Source organism: Ovis canadensis, chromosome 7, assembly GCF_042477335.2.
Source record: "Ovis canadensis isolate MfBH-ARS-UI-01 breed Bighorn chromosome 7, ARS-UI_OviCan_v2, whole genome shotgun sequence".
NCBI classification, from domain to species: Eukaryota; Metazoa; Chordata; class Mammalia; order Artiodactyla; family Bovidae; genus Ovis; species Ovis canadensis.
This window is the reverse complement of record NC_091251.1, coordinates 82,531,783-82,552,647: the sequence shown is the minus strand read 5'-3', so window position 1 is coordinate 82,552,647 and position 20,865 is coordinate 82,531,783. Positions and strand designations below refer to the sequence as shown.

Here is a 20,865-nt window from a genome sequence, read left to right as displayed (position 1 = left end):
TCTCCTTTCTGGTTCTTATCTTACAAATCAAAGATAATAAAAAAGACCTACCTTCTGGTGCTATTTTTTTACTTTAATTTAATCTCTTTAAATCTATAGGAATACATGTTTCGGAAGCTCAATCCTATCAGAACACTGATTTATTAAACCTTTCTAATTGAGGTTTTATTATAAAAAATGTATTACTCAAATATGAAATCTTGACATTATAGTTCAGAAACAATTTCTCCAAACTGTCAGCTGGAAGATTGTTCCTATATTAAGTATATTGCATATTTATGATAAAGATGGTGATATTGCTATCATGCTATAAAGTTTTACTTCATCTCTAATAATAATTCTCTAAAGTAGACTTAGTCTAGACTTGAAGATTTGGTGGATGATGCTAATACAGTTTTACCATAGCAATTTCATAAACTATCTTAAAAAGATGTTTTGAATATTTTTAGAAGCAGGCTGAAAACTGTATTATTTTAAAATATATGTTTTGCATTCTCTTTCTGCTTCACATAATCATTTGGAAAAAAACTGTCATCATAAACAATGGATTTAAAAATGTCAAAATGGAGCCAAGTAATTGACTTTCAAGATAAAAATAATTTCTGAATTTTTATCTGTACCTCAGTTTTCAGTAAATGCATAGAAAAATATGTCAAGTAAGAATACCTTGTCTTAAGTATTGTAATCATTTATCAATTAATATCAATTGGTTTACTACTTCTTTAGGTTCAAGCAGACAACTCACTTTTTCTGTGAGAACCACTCAGACATTCTGTTTTAGAACAAATACCCAATGAGTATCTCATATGTGCTAAGTATTGTGCTAGATAATGGCAAAGTTGATGCTGGCCCACACAGTATTTATAAGTAAATCATAAAAAGGCATCCTTACCTCAAGACACCTTTATTTCCAGCTTTTAGAAAATTGTCACAATAGACTGATTTTGTTAGTAAAAGAAATTCCACCACCAGTCATCAGAAAGTTGTTGTAGTAAATATACTACTGTATATTTAAAAGTTGCCCCTTAGATGTGGCCCTTCTGTGCAATGCACACTGCACAGTCTTACACTGTTACCCTCATGCTGGGAATATAAATGACTAAGAACAGCCATAGCCTCTGTCCCTGTGGAATTTATAGTTTAGGAAGGATACAGACACATGACAAAGGACTCTTACTTAGATTCTTAATTAGACCTAGAGGTAAGAGAAGGACTAAATGCTTAAGTATAGATCTAAAATGTGTGGGAGCTAAGTAGGAGAAACAGGGTCATGTGAAAGCATTCTGTGCAGATGAAGTAGCTAGTGTGGAGACTCTGTGCGCCTGCAAGGATACATTTAGGAAACAAAAAGGAGGCTGACTACAGATTGCTACAGGGAGGGTAATATGAGAAGAGTCTGAAAAGACAGGCCTGGGACCAGGTCATCTAAAACCTTACAGGCCATATTAAGGACTTTGGTTTTATTTTTAAAAGAATGAAAAGCATCTGTGCATTTCATATAGGAGTGGTAAGGGATGACAAATCAGATTTGCACTTGAAAAGACTACTCTGGCTTCAGTATGGAGAATGGGTTGTGGCCTTGAAGCGGAAGTAGGACAAAGCTGTTGCATAGCTCTAGTAGGCATGCACCCCTACCCCAACACACACACACACACACACACGCACACACCCCTTGCATTGAGTTATACTTAGCTATATACTGAATGGCATGCAAAGAGCACATTAATAGAATATCATGTGCATGGTGCCTTCTGAAATTGTGTTAACAGCCCCGTGGAAGTATCTAGGTTGGCGATAAAGGGAGTCTGGATAGAATGGTAGCAGATTTGAAATGGACAGACTGAGAGTCAAGATATAGAAGGAAGCTTAATATCTCAATAGAATTTCCTCGTAATACTCACCACAATATGACCATAAACACTAGTCTTGGCAAGGGAAAGTATTGTTTTATCATCCAGACTAATAAGTTTTGGTCTGGGCTTGATCCTGGGATCCATTTTTATAACTTCATCATCAAATTTCAAATCCTGAGACAATACTGATCCTTCTGAATTTTTTTTGCTTTCTTCTAGAATAACATTGTTGAATGAAGAAAATAAAGAGTGAGCCTTGACCTAAAAAATTTATTAAAAACATTGAAAATTTGGTTGCTGTATTTATCATTTTGAAAAATAAGCTATGTAGGAAAGATGAATTAAAACTTTTTCCATTATATAGTAATATCTATGATGATCTGTATCACATTAGGAAATCTATGAGAATAGATTAAAATTGTGGACTAAGAATGGGTGTGTTCATCCCCTCCTCCTGAAAATTCCTTAAAAGACATTTTTAAAATATTTTATAACAGTGGAGAGGGCACCAACAAAAGACTTAAAAGTTGTGAGATACAAATTAGAAGGGACTGAACTGACAAATAAGAAGCAGAAATGTAACCTGCAGCCAAAATATATGCAGGAGATGACCACTTCAAAGAGCAGATTCCAAGAAACTTGATGTTTAGAGTGAACAAGTAAAGCAGCAGGAGGAAGCTCTAGGTAATTATTAGGCGATTAAGTTATCATAAGAATTGTGGATGACTGGGCAAAAACAACGTGAACAAACAGAAATGGCTCTACAAAAAACCAAAATGGTCCATAAGAGAATTCTTTTTAAAATCTAGGAGAGCAAAACATCTATAAGAGAATAGACGGCTATAGAAAAAATAGGGTAAATGCTTCAAAGTCACCATAAAAACAATTAGCGAAGTATGAAATATTCAATAAATGTCCTGAGAAACCAAATGGATACTACAGCAAATCAAATTAACACTGTGGAAGCTAATATAGAGAGCATCTTTCACAAGAATTTAAAGACGGAAATGTAAAATACAGAGAAAAAAAATTAAAATACATTGCGGGGGGGAACAGTTCAGAATGTTCAATATTTACCAAATAGGAGTTCGAGAGGGCTTAACAGAGAACAGAAGTAACGATAAAGGAATTAAGAAAAGGAAACTTCCCAGAGTTAAAGCAAACATTTGATCTTCAGATTAAAACAGCTGATAAAGGGGCAAGCAGGATGATGGAGCTCTTGTCTTTGCTGACATCACTTTGTAGTGAAGTCAGCCACAATAGCAGGGACTTGGCCTCTCCACTTCTTGTTATTTCAGTTATTTTGTTTTCTGTTTGTTTGGGTTTCTGTGTCTTTTGCTGAGAGTATATTTGACTGATAGAATACTCTTCATAACAACATAAAATATAAATGCCCAGAACTATACAAGAAATATAAAAAGAAATGTTTAAGACCCATATAAAGGAAAATATGGGAGAGGACTTGAGTAAATGGAATAATGTATCATGTTCCTGGATGAGAGGCCCAATACTACAAAGAAGTCAGTTCACCCCAAATTAAATTTAAATTCAATACACTTACAATCAAATCCTAGTAACAAGCTGTTTGAAAATTTAATTTGAAAGTGAAAATATTCAAGAATGTGTGCGTGCATGCTAAGTCACTTCAGTCATGTCTGACTCTGCAACCCAATGGACCATAGCCCGCCAGGCTCCTCTGTCCATGGGATTTTGCAAGCAAGAATACTGCAGTGGGTTTCCATGCCCTCCTCATGTTCAAGAATAGCCAAGAAATTTTTAAAAAAGTAAGTGGAAGAGAATTTGCCTTGTCACATATCCAAACATATCATCCAGTTGTAATAACCAAAACAAGATGGTAGGGGTCCAAGATTAGACCAAGAGATCAATGGAACAGAATATAAGGATCTATATATATTAAAATAATTTTAATAATAAAGATAATATTTCAAAAGAGTAAAAAAGATTGAAAGCAAACCCACAAAGCTATTAACAGTGGATGCCTTAATGAAAGGGAATGGGATAGGATTGAGGTGAGAGCAGATTTTCATGTGTATTCTATATTCTGCAATAAGTTTGAATCTTTTCTAGTGAGACTACAGCTATATACTACTCATGTAATATATTTTCAAAATAAAAAATTTAGGTGTCATAATGATTTTCTTTGAAAATTATATCCCTCACAGAATAATCATTTTACATTTATATATAGGCAGACCTCATTTTGTTGCATTTTGCTTTATTGGGTTTCTAACAAATTGAAGGCATCAATCAAGTCTATTGGTGCTATTTTCCAACAGCATTTGCTCACTTCATGTCTCTGTCACATCTGGTAATCCTCATAATATTTCAAAGTTTTTCACTAAGATTATATTTGTTATGGTGATCTGTGATGTTACTATTGTAATGGTTTTGGGTTGCCACAAACCATGCTCATATAAGACAGTGAACTGTGTTTGGACTACTCCATTGACCAGCCATTTCCCTGCCTCTCTTCCTCTCTTCGGGCCTCCCTATTCCCTGAGATAGAACAATCTTAAAATTTAGGCAATTAATAACCTTAGAATGGCTTCTCACTGTTCAAGTGAAAGGAAAAGTCACATACCTCTCACTTTAAATCAAAAGCTAGAATGACTGAGTTTAGTGAAGAAGGCATGTTGAACACTGAGACAGGCTGAAAGCTATGCCTCTTGCTCCAGTCAAGTTTTGAATGCCAAGGAGAAGTTTTGAAGAAAATTAAAAGTACTACTCCAGTGAACATATGAGTGTAAAAAAACTGAAACAGTCTTATTACTGATATGGAAAATGATTTTGTGCTCTGGATGGAAGATCAAATCAGTCACAATATTCCCTTAAGTCAAAGCCTAAACCACAGAAAAGTCCTAACTCGCTTCAATTCTATGAAGGCTGAGAGAGGTGGGAAAGTTGCAGAAGAAAAGTTTGAAGCTAGCTGAGCCTGGTTCATGAAGTTTAAGGAAAGAAGAGATCTCCATAACATAGAAGAGCAAAGTGAATCAGCAAGTGCTGATGTAGAAGCTGCAGCAAGATATCCAGAATATCTAGCTAAGGTCACTAATGATGGTAACTACACTAATACATAGATTTTTCAATATAGATTAAACAGCACTCTATTAGAAGATACCATCTAGGATTTTCTATTAAAAGAAGATGCCATCTAGGATTTTCATAGCACTGAAGTCAGTGCTCAGCTTTAGAGATTCAAAGGTGAAGCTGACTCTTGTTAGGGGCTCTTTTAGTTGAAGCTAACGCTCATTTACCATTCTGGACACCCTACGGCACTTAAGAATTACGCTAAATCTACTCTACCTGTGATCTATAAATGGGACCAAAAAAGCCTGGATGACAGCACATTTGTTTACAACATGGTTTGCTGAATATTTTAAGACCCCTGTCTAGACCTACTGCTCAGAGGAAAAAAAAAAAAAGGATTTCTTTTAAAATACTACTGCCTATTGACAATGAACCTCACCCCACTCCAGTACTCTTGCCTGGAAAATCCCATGGACGGAGGAGCCTGGTAGGCTGCAGTCCATGGGGTCGCTACAAGTTGGACATGACTGAGTGACTTCACTTTCACTTTTCACTTTCATGCATTGGAGAAGGAAATGGCAACCCACTCCAGTGTTCTTGCCTTGAAAATCCCAGGGACGGGGGAGCCTGGTGGGCTGCTGTCTATGGGGTCGCACAGAGTCAGACATGACTGAAGCGACCAGCAGCAGCATTGACAATGAACCCGGTTACCCAAGAGCTCTGATGGAGATGTGCAATGAGATTTACATTGCTTTCATGCTTACTAACATAACATTCCTTCTGCAGCCCATGGATCAAGGACTAATTTCTACTTTCAAGTCTTATTATTTAAGAAATGCATTCCATAAGGCTATAGTTGCCAGTTTTTCATTCCAATCCCAAAGAAGGGCAGTGCCAAAGAATGTACAAACTACTGCACAACTGCACTCATTTCACTTGCTAGCAAAGTAATGCTCAATATTCTTCAAGCTAGGCTTCAACAGTACGTGAACTGAGAACTTCCACATGTTCAAATGGACTTAGAAAAGGCAGAGGAACCAGAGATCAAATTCCCAGTATCTACTGGATCATAGAAAAATCAAGAGGATTCCAGAAAAACATCTACTTCTGCTTCATTGACTATGCTAAAGACTTTGACTGTGTGGGTCACAACAAAATGTGGAAAATTCTTCAAGAGATGGGAATTTCAGGCCACCTGACCTGCCTCCTATGATACCTGTATGCAGGTCAAGAAGCAACAGTTAGAACCAGGCACAGAACAACAGACTGGTTCTAAATTGAGTACGTCAAGGCTATATACTGTCACCCTGCTTATTTAACTTATATGAAGAGTGCATCATGAGAAATGCCAGGCTGGATAAAGCACAAGCTGGAATCAAGAGTGCCAGGAGAAATATCAATAACCTCAAATATGCAGATGAAACCACCCTTATGGCAGAAAGCAAAGAGGAACTAAAGAGCCTCTTGATGAAGGTGAAAGAGGACAGTGAAAAAAGCCGGCTTAAAACAACATTCAAAAAACTCATGACATCTGGTCCCATCACTTCATGGCAAAGAGATGTGGAAACAGTGACAGACTTTATTTTTTTGGGCTCCAAAATCACTGCAGATGGTGACTGCAGCCATGAAATTGAAAGATGCTTGCTCCTTGAAAGAAAAGCTATGACAAACCCAGACAGTGTATTAAAAACCAGAGACATCACTTTGATTACAAAGGTCCATCTAATCAAAGCTATGGTTTTCCAATAGTCATGTATGGATGTGAGAGCTGGACTATAAAGAAAGCTGAGCACAGAAGAATTGATGCTTTTGAACTGTGGTGTTGGAGAGTTCCTTGGACTGCAAGACAATCAAACTAGTCTATCCTAAAGGAAATCAGTCCTGAATATTCACTGGAAGGACTGATGCTGAAGCTGAAACTCCAATACTTTGGCCACCTAATGTGAAGAGCTGATTCATTAGAAAAGACCCTGATGCTGAGAAAGATTGAAGGCAGGAGGAGAAGGGGACGACAGAGGACAAGATGGTTGGATGGCTTCACTGACTCAATGGACATGAGGTTGAGCAAGCTCCAGGAGATGGTGAAGGACAGGGAAGCCTGGCACACTACAGTCCATGGAGTTGCAAGAATCGGACACGACTGAACGACTGAACAAAAACAATAGCTGCCATAGATACAGATTTTCCTGAGGTTATCTGAGCAAAGGAAATTGAAAACTTTTTTGAAAGGATTTACCATTCTGTATGTCATTAAGAACATACATGATTCATAGAATGAGTTCAAAATATCAACATTAACAGGAATTTGAAAGAAGTTAAGACTTCCCTGGTGGCTCAGATGGTAAAACATCTGCCTACAATGTGGGAGACCTGGGTTCGATCCCCGGGTCAGGAAGATCCCCTGGAGAAGGAAATAGCAACCCACTCCTGTACTCTTGCCTGGAAAATCCCATGGACGGAGGAGCCTGGTAGGCTATATAGTCCATGGGGTTGCAAAGAGTCAGACACGACTGAGAGACTTCACTTTCTTTCTTTCAAGACGTCAGTGGAGGAAGCATTTGCAGTTATAGTGGAAACAGCAACAGAACTAGACATAGAGCCCAAAGATGTGACTGAAATCCTACAGTCTCACAATAAAACCTTACAGATGAGGAGCTTCTTCTTACAGATGAGCAAAGAAAATGGTTTCCACTCCTGGTGAAGATGCTGTGAAGATTGTTGAAGTGACAACAAAGGATTTAGGATACTTCATAAACTTAGTTGATAAAGCAGTGGAAGGATTTGAGAGGACTGACTCCAATTCTGAAAAAAGTTCTGTGGGTAAAATGCTATCAAACAGCACTGCAATGCTACAGATAGGTCATTCATGAAAGGAAAAGACAATACATGCAGCAAACTTCATTGATACCTTATTTTAAGAAATTGTCATAGCCACCAGTTATCTTCAGCAACTACCACCTGATCAGTCAGCAGCCATCAACATGGAGCCAAGATCCTCTACCAGCTAAAAGGTTATGACTCACTGGGCTCAGATGATGATTCACATTTTTTAGCAATAAAGTCTACTGTTTTATGAAGGTATGTATATTTTTTAGACATTTCATACTTTATAGACTATAGTCAGTATAAAGATAAGTTTTACATGCACTGGGAAACCAAAAATTAGTGTGACTAATTTTATTGCAATATTCACTTTATTGCAGGGTCTGAAACTGAACCCATAATATATGAGGTATGCCTGTACATATAATATAGCATAAACTCGACATAATATTATTAGGCTTCAAATTACTGTTCTGTTCTCATTTAAGGAATTCCAGTTTTAAAAAATGCATTCATACCACTGTAATATACTCAAATTCCACGATGTATTCAGGCAAAACAAGGTCATGATCGAAGACAAACCACTTGCACTGCCGAACACTGCAATCACAGTTTCTTTGTCCCATGATAGAATCTAGGATAAAATAAAAATAAAAACAAGCAAAATAAATAAACACTCTTCAAAGTGAAACATAACATACACTTTTCACCCTTACACAGGTTAATAAACAACTCAAAATATCATGTTATTGAGGTTTTTTTCTATCTTCCTACCATCCTCGATAATTTCTTAATTATATCAAGACTAGTCACCCTTTCACTACACAGACTAGTAGGGTTTAGTTTTATTCATATCCTTTTCTTTTTCTTACTTTTTCACTTTTCTAATCAGAATTTGACCATATAGTTTTTGATAAATATATTACTCTAAAACCTTTGTTGTTAAAAGTTGGGTGGGTTCTATCTTTTGAAATACATACAATATATTACACATATGTGTGTGTATAAAATATAAAAGAAACTTTTACAAAATAAAATATCTATGCACAGAAATATATAACTATCATTGAAGTAGGGAACAGAAATACAGAAGCTCATTAGTGGCTAGGAACATGGTTTTATAGAGAAGCTAATAAACTTTGTTAGACAGAGGTTAAATTATAAGCATCTTTATTAAATGAAAATATTCTATAGTCAGAAAGATGAAAAAAGATTTATTTCATGGCAGACATACTTAGTAAATATTTTCGAGGAATGAACACTGAATTAATCATTGGGTAGTTGGCTTGACTGATGGAGTCCTGATCACGAGCTTGAACACTCTGGCCAAGGAAAACCTTTGTAATCATGAGGATGCCTAGTATGAAAAAACAAAACATTTTAACACGAATTCATCTTAACAATTTTACAATTTTACCTTCCTTACTGGCCCCAGACTTGACTGTATATTCTGTAAAGGTAGGGATCCTAGCTATCCATATACACATAGCACACTGCTTGATCCAAAATAGAGGAGCTCAATAAATATTTGTTGAATAAATAAAATAGTTATAAAAGAGGATTCCTCTGACTATATCAAGCAAAGCTTCACAGACAAGAAAGAAGGAAATAAGGCAATATTTAACAATATTTTCATGAAGTAATTTAAGAAATTTGTTGTTCTTGTTAACTGGGTAAAAATTCATCTCGGTATCATCAGTGTCTAGCACATAGCACTCTACTGAATGGTGAACATTTCTTTTCCCTTAAGTTATTAAGGAACCTTGAAATTCACCAACTTCTAGGAATCTCTAGGAGTCACTGAATCCTGTGAAGTAACTTGTAATTACTATGCATAAAGTATTCACATACTTCTTAAAACTATGTACAAGCTATGAAATGCAAATCAGGAGAACCTAACTGTTCTGTCCCTTGAACTGCAAGATCAAACGAGTCAGTCCTAAAAGAAATCAACTGTGAATACTCATTGGAAGGACTGAAAAGCTGAAGCTCCAATACTTTGGCCACTTGATTGGAAATAAGACCCTGAGACTGGGAAAAGTTCTTTTGCCAATTTTAGATTTACAACCAGGTTTTCTTACCATCTTATATTTTGTTAATTAAGGGCAAATAAGACCTGACTTCCTGAGTGCTTTATATGGTGATTACATAAATGGGTAGAGTTCTCTTTTCTCTTTCCAGTGAATTTGGGGTTTGTATGGTGAGTGTGTATAACATATAGATATTTTTAGGACACATCTTAATGAACAAAAGCAGATTGTGAGAAGTGTTTATTTCATATAAGAGAAATTAAATATGAGTAACAAATGAATCTCATCCTATTGATGTTGCTGATAATAATCATTCAGTAAATATTTGTTGACAGACTGACTCAAGTAGTAGATCAGAAAGTCATGTATTACCTCACTGGTAGACACTAAACAAAGGGGGTTTCAGAAAACTTCCCAGGTTGATCAAACCAAGCATCAAAAATGTTATGAAAGTAATTAATGAATTTGAAGGCTTAGAGCTTAAAAGTTCAGAAACTCTGGATATCTATAATACCATGTCTGAAGAGCTCATGCTCAAGAGAGTTTTTCTTCTCATCCTTGTACTTTTGCTGTAGTAATTCAAGTCTGGGACACTCACATATACTTAGGCTATTAGCAAGAATGACAGCTTCTTTTCTGAGAGGCAGCTATAAAGAAAAAGCAAACTCTGAGAATTTTTATAAAACTGACAATACTTTAACTTTACTACAGATGGTTTATCATTTTATGTTCACGTGCCTGGGCAAGGAACCTTCAGGTCACTCACTGAAAAGAAGTAGATAATCTTCAGGACAACTTCATTCCATGAAACCGTTCATGTGATGTATTTTAAATGTATATGCAAATAGATCTATGAAATGTAATATTCAGTGGATATCACACTGATTATTCTTATTTAAATAAACAGTCTAATAATTGGTCTAATAGTCTACATTATTTTCCAGATATATCTGATTGTACTAATGTATGGAAATTTTAGCTTGCATTGTGACTAGAGTTATTTCTTTAAAAGTATTTTATCAGGAATATTCATATTACTTGCTGTGAAAGCAGCTCTTAAAAAATAGAAACAAAAATCTGTTTTTATCAGTTAAAAACAACTAGAGCTAAGAGAGATTATATAATCTATCTAAGACTGAAGCAGAAATTGTAAAGTCATGAGGTCTGCTCCTCCTTGTCACTATCTCGGAGTTTTGAAATTACTGTTGCTAAGTCACTTCAGTCGTGTCCAACTCTGTGCGACCCCACAGACAGCAGCCCACCAGACTCTGCCATCCTTGGGATTCTCCAGGCAAGAATACTGGAGTGGGTTGCCATTTCCTTCTCCAATGCATGAAAGTGAACAGTGAAAGTGAAGTCACTCAGTCTGACTCTTAGCAACCCCATGGACTGCAGCCTACCAGGCTCCTTCATCCATGGGATTTTCCAGGCAAGAGTACTGGAGTGGGTTGCCATTGCCTTCTCCATTGAAATTACTGGGTTGGCCAAAAAGTTTGTTTGGGTTTTTCTATACTATCTTTATTTTACTGAGGTTAAAAAAAATAAGGTAAAAGCTACCATTTTTAAGTGTACAATTCATTGGCATTAGTACACTCACAATGTTGTACAACTATCACCACTACCTATTTCCAGAATTTCATTCCAAACTAAAGCTGTATACTCATTAAACAATAACTCGCCATCCCTCTATCCTCCCCAACTCCTGGAAACATCTACTTTCTGTCTCTACCAATTTGTCTATTCTAGATATTTTATGTAAGCAGGATCAGACAATATTTGTCCCATAGTGGCTTGTTTCTTTTCCTTAATATAATATTTGCAAGGTTCATCCATGCTATAGCATGTATCAGAATTTCATTTCTTATGACTGAATAATATTCTGTTGTATGTATATACCACATTTTATTTATCCATACAGCCATTAATGGAGATTTGAGTTCTTTCTACTTTTTGGCTATTGTGACTAACGATGCTATGAATAAGTATCCAAGAACTTTATCGTGTATATCTTACTAAATCCTCACCACTCTGTGAAGGATTACCCTCATTTGCCAGAATGGATCAAATGAGCACAGAGAGGTGAAGTCGCCCAGCTGGTGAGTAGGAAAGACAGGATTCAAATGCAGCAATATTTTCAGGTTATGTGTGCCATGATGAGAAAAGGATTAGGAAATACTGCTCTATACCTGTGTACTACAGCTAGCTGTCTCATCAAGTGGGTGGAGGACTGAGAAAAGTTGATTGGATGTTTTGGAGCTCATGAGTGATCAAAGATAAAACAGTATCAAGGTGGGGAAGATGAAATAGAGAATAAAGAAATGGTGGTAGTAAAAGTAAAGAGAAAAACAGAATGACAGAAAGCACAGCAGCATTAAGTGAATGAATTTTTTCAAGATGGAGAAGATCTTGGAGTGTTTAAAACAGATTAAAGAAGTGGATTTCAAGATCATTCACAAAAGGATCACAATATAAAATGTAAGATGCCTAGAAAGATTAAATAGGCAATCATAAAGGTAAAATAATTCATGATTCAACCAACTGTAGATTGAAAATACTTGGGAAAAAAAAAAAAAGAATTTCAGAAAGTTCCAAAAAGCAAAACTTGAGTTTGCCCTGCTTCCACAATTATTTACACAGAATTTATATTGTATTTACAATCCTTTACATAGCATTTATATTATATTAGGTATTATAAGTAATCTAGAGATGATTTAAAATATACAGAAGGAAGTACATAGGCTATGTGCCAACAGAATGCCATTTCATATAAGGGACTTGAGCATCCTTGGATTTCAGTATTTGTGGGAGGTCCTGGAACCAATCCCTCTTGAGTACTGAGGGACTGTACTTTTCAGGATAGCACTAACTTTTTTGTGAAACAGTAGAAGTTTGCTATAAATATAAATGAAAGGATTGAGAATCAAACTATGCTTAATCAGTGGCAGAGCTTTATTCATTAGGAAGAAAGCATTATTTTGAATAACATTTTATGCTACCTTGCTTGTTTCACTGTCTTTGAATCCTTTTTCAAGTATTTGTAGCAGATGCTTTTTCTTCACTGTAATTTCAGGATCAAAAACATAAAAAAGGCATTCCAGCATCTTTCGATAGCTCCTTAAGAATAATTAAGACAAAAAAAGTTTTAGAATTGATTTCAAAAAAGCCTAGCCACGCGTAGGATGACCATATGCCCTAGCCAGGATATTTCCCATTTACGCTGGATGTTCCAGTGTCATTCTTAAATTTCCACTCCTCCTCAGTCTCAAAAAGAGCTTCAGTGTGGATAAACCATGAGGTCATCCGGTCAGGAAGATGCATTAAAGGAACTATTTACTAACAAAGATATTTTCAATACTGTAAACTTTTAGCCAGAAAGACTTTTTGTTGTTGTTACAAAATAAAAGCAGGCTGTTGTAAAATGTTTCTTATGGAAGTTAGTTTCTTACTCTGAATCATGTATATGTTCATTGTCCAAAAACTTTTGGAATTTCTCTTCAAATTTTAGCCTCAGAATACGGTTATTAACCTTGATGACACGTTTTACTTTCACTCCTGTAATACCATATGTTCTGAAGTCCCACGTACAAAAACGTGATAGAATTAATTCATAGCAGGAATTAAACCTATATGGGAATACAGAATATATACAAAGAAAATAACAGACTTTCCTTAAAATGTTGAGAACACAAAGTTACATATGAAAAAAGTAATAGCCCATATTTGACGTTTCTGCTAAAGATACATGCTATTTTGTTTCCTATATAATCAATAAAGGAACTGCTAAACTCTGAAAGTGTTACTCACTCAGTCATGTCAGACTCTGTGAGACACCATGGACTGTTGCCCACCAGCCTCTGTCTGTGGAATTCTCCAGGCAAGAATACTGGAGTGGGTTGCCATTCCCTTCTCCAGAGGCTGCCATTCCCAACCCAGGGATCAAACCCAGGTTTCCTGTACTGCCTGGATTCTTTACCATCTGAGCCACTAGGGAAGAATAACAGCTCTTTTATTAATAATAATATATTTGTTCTGACTAAAAGATATGGAGCAATCCTCCAGTATTGTAATAGTTTCTTTTGGGGACGTCAGTGAAACTACACACTTCTGGCTTGCATCTTATTGGCTACTCTTTCATGATTTTATTTGCAGCTTCTTTTTCCTCTGACAGACTTCTAAATGTTGGATTGCCCCAGAAATCAGTCTCTGGCTCCCCTCTTGTTTCCATAAACCCTATTAATAGGTGATTTCACTTGGTCCTTTGGCAATATATGTTTTAAATATATATGTATATACACACACATACATATACACCTATATTTATTATACTAGTAAACTCCAACATTAAATTTTCAGGCTTTACCTTAACTCCACTTAACTGGATATACCCACACTTGAATATCTAACTACCTGCTTGCTATGTTCACTGGAACACGTAATAGGCCTCTCAAATTTAACTCACCCAACACACCTGCCTTTAAACCTGCCCCTCTTGTTTTCCACCTCAGTGTACGGCACCACCATCTAACTAGTGGCTTAGGTTAAAATCCCAGGAATAAATCATGCCTCCACTCTTCCTTACCAATATCCAACTCTTCAGCAAGTCTGTTTGGCTCTATATCTAAAATATATCCTGATATATGATAAATAGAATATGATTCTATTTAATCACCACTGCTATTATCCTAGTTAAAATCACCATCACCTCTCAGTTGGACTATTGCCATAGCTTCATAACTAGGGATACAGAAGTGAAAAAGGCAGGAATCCTGCTCTCATTGACCCTATAATTCCAAGGGAGTTGGACACAAAAATAAACAATACAAAATAAAATATATAAACTGACAAGTGCTCTGAATAAAGAAAGGTTTGGGGTAAGGAATGGAACATGGGATACTTAAGAGAGGTCTTGCATAAGGCCTTTGGAGAAGATATTTAAGCTAAGAATTGAAGGAGAAGTAGGGGTCTGCTATGTGAAGATCTCAGAAAAAAGTAACTAAGGGCTCATGTGCTCTCTGCTGCCCTTACCTGGTCGTGCTCAAAGTAATTCTGGCCCTGTCTTACAGTAGCACAGGATTTAGATTAATTTGAAATTTAAGATAAGGAGGATCAACTGTATGGTGACTCCAGTGGTAAAAAATCTCCAATGCAGGAGATGCAGGTTTGATCCCTGGGTCAGGAAGGTCTCCCGGAGTAGGAAATGGCAGCCCACTCCAGTATTCCTGCCTGGAAAATTCCATGGACAGAAGGGCTTGGTCAGCTACAGTGCAAGAGGTCACAAAGTCAGATATGACTGAATGACTGAGCATGCGCCTAACAGTATGGTGACAGATGGAAACTACATTTTTGGTGGTGAGCACGCTATAATGTATACAAAAGTAGAAGTATACTGTTGTACACATGAAACATATTATAAGTCAATGTTACTTTAATGAAAAAGAATTAAAAAAAATTTTTTTTTTTTCCCAAAGAGAAACAAAGACAAATCTCAACATCCCAAACACTGGAACACTGGCACCAATGGTGCACACTCCCAGAAAGATCCATCTGACGAAGCAGATGAAAGCCGTCACTGCCTTTTCCCACAACATTGTGGAATGGACATTGACAGTGGGAACTGTTGAGGGAAAGAGCCATTCTGACTCCATGATGGATCTCTTTCTTTGACTTTAACCTTTGTTTTTTTTATTGTTTGCATGTTTGATGAATGGACAATTACTCACTTCTACTCTGGTCTTCCAGGAATGCAAGAACCAGAAATGGCACAGGAAACTCTAAGTAGTATGATCCTTTCATAGAGCTTTTCTTTGTCTGGGAATTAATCAGTTGATCCCTTCTTTATATGAAATTCCTAGAGCCTTGGAGATAGAGAACCCTGGTACTAAGAGGACAAGGGCTCTGCTCTCTGGGGTCACAGAAGTAAAGCAATTCATTCAATCACCTGGCCACACTGTGTGCATGGGGAAACATCATTCCAGCTGGAATACTGCTGGAGGGAGGAGGGAGAACAGAGCTATACTGACAGATTAATGAGACTTACAATATCATCAATACCTCATGGAGGATGGTAACTTCTCACAGCTGAATATATGCTACCTGCACTGGGGAGCATGTCTTCACTGCTTTGAGGTATCTGCATTTTAGTCTGAACCTGAAATCCTGAAATAAAGACTCTCTAGGGCTTTGTATAAAATAATATTGAAATCTGCCACACCTTTGCTTCAAAGAGTCCCATAGATTTAAGGACAAAATTCAAACTACCCAGCCTAGCCTGTAAGACCATTAATGATCAGGCCCTTGTCATGTGAAACTACTGAGTTCTCTAGATATATTATACTACTTACATACCCTTTCACATGCTGCTGTTGCCTCTGCCTGCAAAGTCCTTCCTCTAATTCTTTGTGTAGTTAACGTCTATCTGTCCTTCAAAATTCAGATCAAAGCATCTCCCTTCCTCAAGTGCCCTACTTACCACTAGCACATAGTATAGAAGGTGACTTACGGTAGAAGCTTAATGGATGACTGCTGAGCAAGTGAACAAAATAGAAAAGACTCAAAGATTAAAAAGATACAGTCTCTATATTCACTGAGTTTATAAACCAACAAAGTGAAAAAGTAATAGGTCAAGTATAAGCAAAATTATAGAGTATAAGAGAGATACAACTCAGTGCTATGAAGATTCAAAAAGAAGAAACAATAACAGTGACTACAGCTGATGGGATTGACAAGAAAATCCCTCACAAAGGGCTGGGGATGTAAGGCATTCTGGGGGAAGGAAGCAAAACAAAGAAAACCATCTGTGTGATGGTGTACCAGGTATACTCCAAAAGCAGTGAGGCATGCATAGTTTAGCTGACTCTGAAGCAGTTTGAAAAAGGTTTAAGGTAATTTGGAGACAATACAGTGAAGGACACTGAAAGTCGGTGAAGAGTTAGAATGTAATTTGGAAGATAACAAGTTGGTACAAGAGGCTTTTGTTGTTTTTAACAGAGTGGTTGGCGTAGGAAGGGAGCATATGGGAAAACTAGGTGTCTTCACTGACTGCCTGGTGAATACCGAGTGCCCACTACAGACAGACACTGTACTAGATGTTGCAATAGTCTGAAGTGAAAATGTTAGTCACTCAGTTGTGTCCGACTCTTTGTGATCTCATGGACTAAAGCCTGCCAGGCTCCTCTGTCCATGAAATTTGCAAGGCTAGAATACTGCAATAGTCTTAAGTGGAAGGTTGTAAGGCAGGTGATTTTGTTACAAAGGAGAGAATGAATTCAAGAGACATTATGGAGAGAACCTGAGGGTCTTGCTTAGACTGATTAGATATGAATATTGAGGAAGTGGCTTCAGTGCTTATGGTGCCTCCACGACGAAGACAATGGTAGTACTACAAACAGGAATGGAGGAGGCAGAAGAAAAGGATGGTTTGTAGGCAGGATGAGGAAAACAAAAGCAAAAAGATTAAGGACTAAAGATTTTCACATTAACTTGTCTAATCCTAGCGGTCGCCTTTTGTGATAGACTTTTTCTTACTTTACAGATAACGTTCAGATGGATTAAATGACTGCTTTAAGACTATGCAGATAGAGTGTGAACATAGGCTTTCTGATTTTAACTCCACTTAATATTTTATTACTTTATGGCTGAGTTCCCTTTTAAATGTGTGGAGTTTTCCTTGCTAGTTGGACATTGGGATAGATTCAAGACTGGTGTAAAGGAGAAAAAATTAAGTAATTTTGACAGTGCAGGTGTAGAAGAAATTATCAAGGGAGAGTGTAAAAAGAAAGTAGGAAGTGTCTAAGTACAAAAAACAACTAGAGAAGTGAAGTTATAAGAAAGGAATTGCTAAAGGCATCAAAATCTGCACGGATTAGAAGACTGAAGGCCCCTCATTTCACTGGGTGCCCTCACTCATTCAATGAGACCTGAATGTGTGAGCATCCATAGTGGTGATATGCACATAAACTAAGGTATTCAGTTACACAGAGAGATGCCTACAAATGTTCATTAATACACAAATGATATGCTTGTCTAGCATATGTAGAATATGCATATTTTAAATGACTGAAGCTTAATGAAATATATTAAAATGTACTTCAAAATCCTAAACAAGCATTTAATAAATACTGTTAAATTACTTGCTGATTTACACCATATCAAAAACAAATATAAAACAGTATAAAGCAAAAAGTCTAAGTTTCTGTAGCTGCCTAAAACAGGGCAGCATGAAATGTTTACAAAATAAAAGGATTAATTACTAAGTTATTTTATAGACAAAAGTGGACCTGTTAAGTATCTATAAATTGATACGGAGACTTCAATTAGTAGTTATTGATTGAATTATGAATTCAGCAGCGGCTATGCTTTGCTGGAGCAGCCGTGAAGAGATACCCCCATGTCCAAGGTAAGAGAAACCCAAGTAAGATGGTAGGTGTTGCAAGAGGGCATCAGAGGGCAGACACACTGAAACCATACTCATAGAAAACTAGTCAATCTAATCACACTAGGACCACAGCCTTGTCTAACTCAATGAAACCAAGCCATGCCAGCGGGGCAACCCAAGACGGGTGGGTCAGGTGGACAGGTCTGACAGAATGTGGTCCACTGGAGAAGGGAATGGCAAGCCACTTCAGTATTCTTGCCTTGAGAACCCCATGAACAGTATGAAAAGGCAAAATGATAGGATACCAAAAGAGGAACTCCCCAGGTCATTAGGTGCTCCATATGCTACTGGAGATCAGAGGAGAAATAACTACAGAAAGAACAAAGGGATGGAGCCAAAGCAAAAACAATACCCAGTTGTGGATGTGACTGGTGATAGAAGCAAGATCCGATGCTGTAAAGAGCAATATTGCATAGGAACCTGGAATGTCAGGTTCATGAATCAAGGCAAATTGGAAGTGGTCAAACAAGAGATGGCAAGGGTGAACGTCGACATTCTAGGAATCAGCGAACTAAAACGGACTGGAATGGGTGAATTTAACTCAGATGACCATTATATCTATTACTGCGGGCAGGATTCCCTCAGAAGAAATGGAGTAGCCATCATGGTCAACAAAAGAGTCCAAAATGCAGTACCTGGATGCAATCTCAAAAATAACAGAATGATCTCTGTTCGTCTCCAAGGCAAACCATTCAATATCACAGTTATCCAAGTCTATGCCCCAACCAGTAATGCTGAAGAAGCTGAAGTTGAATGGTGCTATGAAGACCTACAAGACCTTTTAGAACTAACACCCAAAAAAGATGTCCTTTTCATTATAGGGGACTGGAAAGCAAAAGTAGGGAGTCAAGAAACACCTGGAGTAACAGGCAAATTTGGCCTTGGAATGTGGAATGAAGCAGGGCAAATTTTGCCAGGAAAATGCCTGGTCATAGTAAACACCCTCTTCCAACAACACAAGAGAAGACTCTACCCATGGACATCACCAGATGGTCAACACCAAAATCAGATTGATTATAGTCTTTGCAGCCAAAGATGGAGAAGCTCTATACAGTCAACAAAAACAAGACCAGGAGCTGACTGTGGCTCAGATCATGAACTCCTTACTACCAAATTCAGACTTAAATTGAAGAAAGTAGGGAAAACCGCTAGACCATTCAGGTATGACCTAAATCAAATCCCTTATGATTATACAGTGGAACTGAGAAACAGATTTAAGGGCCTAGATCTGATAGATAGAGTACCTGATGAACTATGGATGTAGGTTCGTGACATTATACAGGAGACAGGGATCAAGACCATCCCCATGGAAAAGAAATGCAAAAAAGCAAAATGGCTGTCTTGGGAGGCCTTACAAATAGCTGTGAAGAGAAGAGAGGCGAAAAGCCAAGGAGAAAAGGAAAGATATAGGCATCTAAATGCAGAGTTCCAAAGAATAGCAAGAAGAGATAAGAAAGCCTTCTTCAGCGATCAGTGCAAAGAAATAGAATAAAAGAACAGAATGGGAAAGACTAGAGATCTCTTCAAGAAAATTAGAGATAACAAGGGAACATTTCATGCAAAGATGGGCTCGATAAAGGACAGAAATGGTATGGACCTAACAGAAGCAGAAGATATTAAGAAGAGGTGGCAAGAATACACAGAAGAACTGTACAAAAAAGATCTTTACAACCCAGATAGTAATGATGATGTGATCACTAGTCTAGAACCAGACATCTTGGAATGTGAAGTCAAGTGGGCCTTAGATAGCATCACTACGAACAAAGCTAATGGAGGTGATGGAATTCCAATTGAGCTGTTTCAAATCCTGAAAGATGATGCTGTGAAAGTGCTGCCCTCAATATGCCAGCAAATTTGGAAAACTCAGCAGTGGCCACAGGACTAGAAAAGGTCAGTTTTCATTCCAATCCCAAAGAAAGGCAATGCCAAAGAATGCTGAAACTACCACACAATTGCACTCATCTCACATGCTAGTAAAGTAATGCTCAAAATTCTCCAAGCCAGGCTTCAGCAATATGTGAACCGTGAACTCCCTGATGTTCAAGCTGGATTTAGAAAAGGCAGAGGAACCAGAGATCAAATTGCCAACATCCGCTGGGTCATGGAAAAATCAAGAGAGTTCCAGAAAAACATCTATTTCTCTTTATTGATGATGCCAAAGCCTTTGACTGTGTGGATCACAATAAACTGTGGAAAATTCTGAAAGAGATGGGAATACTAGACCACCTGACCTGCTTCTTGAGAAATCTGTATGCAGGTCAGGAAGCAACAGTTAGAACTGGACATGGAACAACAGACTGGTTCCAAACAGGAAAAGGAGTATGTCAAGGCTGTATATTGTCACCCTGCATATTTAACTTCTATGCAGAGTACATCATGAGAAACGCTGTACTGGAAGAAACACAAGCTGGAATCAAGATTTCCAGGAGAAATATCAATAACCTCAGATATGCAGATGACACCACCCTTATGGCAGAAAGTGAAGAGGAGCTAAAGAGCCTCTTGATGAAAGTGAAAGAGGAGAGCGAAAAAGTTGGCCTAAAGCTCAACATTCAGAAAACGAAGATTATGGCATCCGGTCCCATCACTTCATGGGAAATAGATGGGGAAACAGTGGAAACGGTGTCAGACTTTATTTTTTTGGGCTCCAGAATCACTGCAGATGGTGACTGCAGCC

At 37.3% G+C, this 20,865-nt stretch overlaps 1 protein-coding gene across 1 annotated transcript in view; it reads right to left on the bottom strand.

Annotated features, from left to right (window-relative positions):
- LRRC9 (leucine rich repeat containing 9) overlaps nt 1–20,865 on the bottom strand; it is a 128,602-nt gene that overhangs the window by 67,742 nt on the left and 39,995 nt on the right. Inside the window, exons 11-16 of the mRNA XM_069596741.1 lie at nt 13,201–13,377; nt 12,751–12,868; nt 10,269–10,401; nt 8,959–9,081; nt 8,243–8,358; nt 1,902–2,114 (exon numbers count right to left, since the gene is read on the bottom strand). Coding sequence (XP_069452842.1) covers nt 1,902–2,114; nt 8,243–8,358; nt 8,959–9,081; nt 10,269–10,401; nt 12,751–12,868; nt 13,201–13,377 — 880 coding nt within the window. The remainder of the gene's footprint in view (nt 1–1,901; nt 2,115–8,242; nt 8,359–8,958; nt 9,082–10,268; nt 10,402–12,750; nt 12,869–13,200; nt 13,378–20,865) is intronic.